The sequence below is a fragment of the Oncorhynchus keta genome, unplaced genomic scaffold (genome assembly GCF_023373465.1).
Source record: "Oncorhynchus keta strain PuntledgeMale-10-30-2019 unplaced genomic scaffold, Oket_V2 Un_contig_21227_pilon_pilon, whole genome shotgun sequence".
NCBI classification, from domain to species: Eukaryota; Metazoa; Chordata; class Actinopteri; order Salmoniformes; family Salmonidae; genus Oncorhynchus; species Oncorhynchus keta.
In genome coordinates, this window is record NW_026282365.1 from 1 (window position 1) to 2,500 (window position 2,500).

Here is a 2,500-nt window from a genome sequence, read left to right on the forward strand (position 1 = left end):
TATTGATCAGTGTACTGGACAGTGGTTTAGTTTAGTGGTTATTGATCAGTGTACTAGACAGTGGTTTAGTTTAGTGGTTATTGATCAGTGTACTAGACAGTGTGGTTTAGTGGTTATTGATCAGTGTACTAGACAGTGGTTTAGTAGTGGTTATTGATCAGTGTACTAGACAGTGGTTTAGTGGTTATTGATCAGTGTACTAGACAGTGGTTTAGAGTGGTTATTGATCAGTGTACTGGACAGTGGTTTTAGTGGTTATTGATCAGTGTACTAGACAGTGGTTTAGTGGTTATTGATCAGTGTACTAGACAGTGGTTTAGTGGTTATTGATCAGTGTACTAGACAGTGGTTTAGTGGTTATTGATCAGTGTAATAGACAGTGGTTTAGTGGTTATTGATCAGTGTACTAGACAGTGGTTTAGTGGTTATTGATCAGTGTACTAGACAGTGGTTTAGTTTAGTGGTTATTGATCAGTGTACTAGACAGTGGTTTAGTGGTTATTGATCAGTGTACTAGACAGTGGTTTAGTTTAGTGGTTATTGATCAGTGTACTAGACAGTGGTTTAGTTTAGTGGTTATTGATCAGTGTACTAGACAGTGGTTTAGTGGTTATTGATCAGTGTACTAGACAGTGGTTTAGTTTAGTGGTTATTGATCAGTGTACTAGACAGTGGTTTAGTGGTTATTGATCAGTGTACTAGACAGTGGTTTAGTGGTTATTGATCAGTGTACTAGACAGTGGTTTAGTGGTTATTGATCAGTGTACTAGACAGTGGTTTAGTGGTTATTGATCAGTGTACTAGACAGTGGTTTAGTTTAGTGGTTATTGATCAGTGTACTAGACAGTGGTTTAGTGGTTATTGATCAGTGTACTAGACAGTGGTTTAGTGGTTATTGATCAGTGTACTAGACAGTGGTTTAGTGGTTATTGATCAGTGTACTAGACAGTGGTTTAGTTAGTGGTTATTGATCAGTGTACTAGACAGTGGTTTAGTGGTTATTGATCAGTGTACTAGACAGTGGTTTAGTTTAGTGGTTATTGATCAGTGTACTAGACAGTGGTTTAGTGGTTATTGATCAGTGTACTAGACAGTGGTTTAGTGGTTATTGATCAGTGTACTAGACAGTGGTTTAGTTTAGTGGTTATTGATCAGTGTACTAGACAGTGGTTTAGTGGTTATTGATCAGTGTACTAGACAGTGGTTTAGTGGTTATTGATCAGTGTACTAGACAGTGGTTTAGTGGTTATTGATCAGTGTAATAGACAGTGGTTTAGTGGTTATTGATCAGTGTACTAGACAGTGGTTTAGTGGTTATTGATCAGTGTACTAGACAGTGGTTTAGTGGTTATTGATCAGTGTACTAGACAGTGGTTTAGTGGTTATTGATCAGTGTACTAGACAGTGGTTTAGTTTAGTGGTTATTGATCAGTGTACTAGACAGTGGTTTAGTGGTTATTGATCAGTGTACTAGACAGTGGTTTAGTGGTTATTGATCAGTGTACTAGACAGTGGTTTAGTGGTTATTGATCAGTGTACTAGACAGTGGTTTAGTGGTTATTGATCAGTGTACTAGACAGTGGTTTAGTGGTTATTGATCAGTGTACTAGACAGTGGTTTAGTGGTTATTGATCAGTGTACTAGACAGTGGTTTAGTGGTTATTGATCAGTGTACTAGACAGTGGTTTAGTGGTTATTGATCAGTGTACTAGACAGTGGTTTAGTTTAGTGGTTATTGATCAGTGTAATAGACAGTGGTTTAGTGGTTATTGATCAGTGTACTAGACAGTGGTTTAGTGGTTATTGATCAGTGTACTAGACAGTGGTTTAGTGGTTATTGATCAGTGTACTAGACAGTGGTTTAGTGGTTATTGATCAGTGTACTAGACAGTGGTTTAGTGGTTATTGATCAGTGTACTAGACAGTGGTTTAGTGGTTATTGATCAGTGTACTAGACAGTGGTTTAGTTTAGTGGTTATTGATCAGTGTAATAGACAGTGGTTTAGTGGTTATTGATCAGTGTAATAGACAGTGGTTTAGTGGTTATTGATCAGTGTAATAGACAGTGGTTTAGTGGTTATTGATCAGTGTACTAGACAGTGGTTTAGTTTAGTGGTTATTGATCAGTGTACTAGACAGTGGTTTAGTTTAGTGGTTATTGATCAGTGTACTAGACAGTGGTTTAGTGGTTATTGATCAGTGTAATAGACAGTGGTTTACTGGTTATTGATCAGTGTACTAGACAGTGGTTTAGTTTAGTGGTTATTGATCAGTGTACTAGACAGTGGTTTAGTTTAGTGGTTACCATGCGTCCTTCATGATGTAGTCTATAGCCCTGTCGCTTGATGGCGCATCACTGGGTTTAATGTCCAGGAACGGCTTGTTACCCACTCCCATGGAAACCATCTCTGATTACGGATCTCTGAACACAACACAGAGATGAATTAACCACACTGACCCAGATAAATAATTTTTTTGGTAACTGTTATGTTCTCTCTCC

The 2,500-nt window shown here is 37.9% G+C and overlaps 1 protein-coding gene across 1 annotated transcript in view; it reads right to left on the minus strand.

The window, feature by feature from the left end:
- Positions 1-2,412: 2,412 nt before the first annotated feature.
- The window catches only part of LOC127920915 (pleckstrin homology domain-containing family G member 4B-like), a gene marked incomplete at its 5' end in the record, with an annotated part of 6,304 nt that continues 6,216 nt past the window's right edge, over positions 2,413-2,500 (minus strand). The window contains one exon of the mRNA XM_052504929.1: positions 2,413-2,422. Coding sequence (XP_052360889.1) covers positions 2,413-2,422 — 10 coding nt within the window. The remainder of the gene's footprint in view (positions 2,423-2,500) is intronic.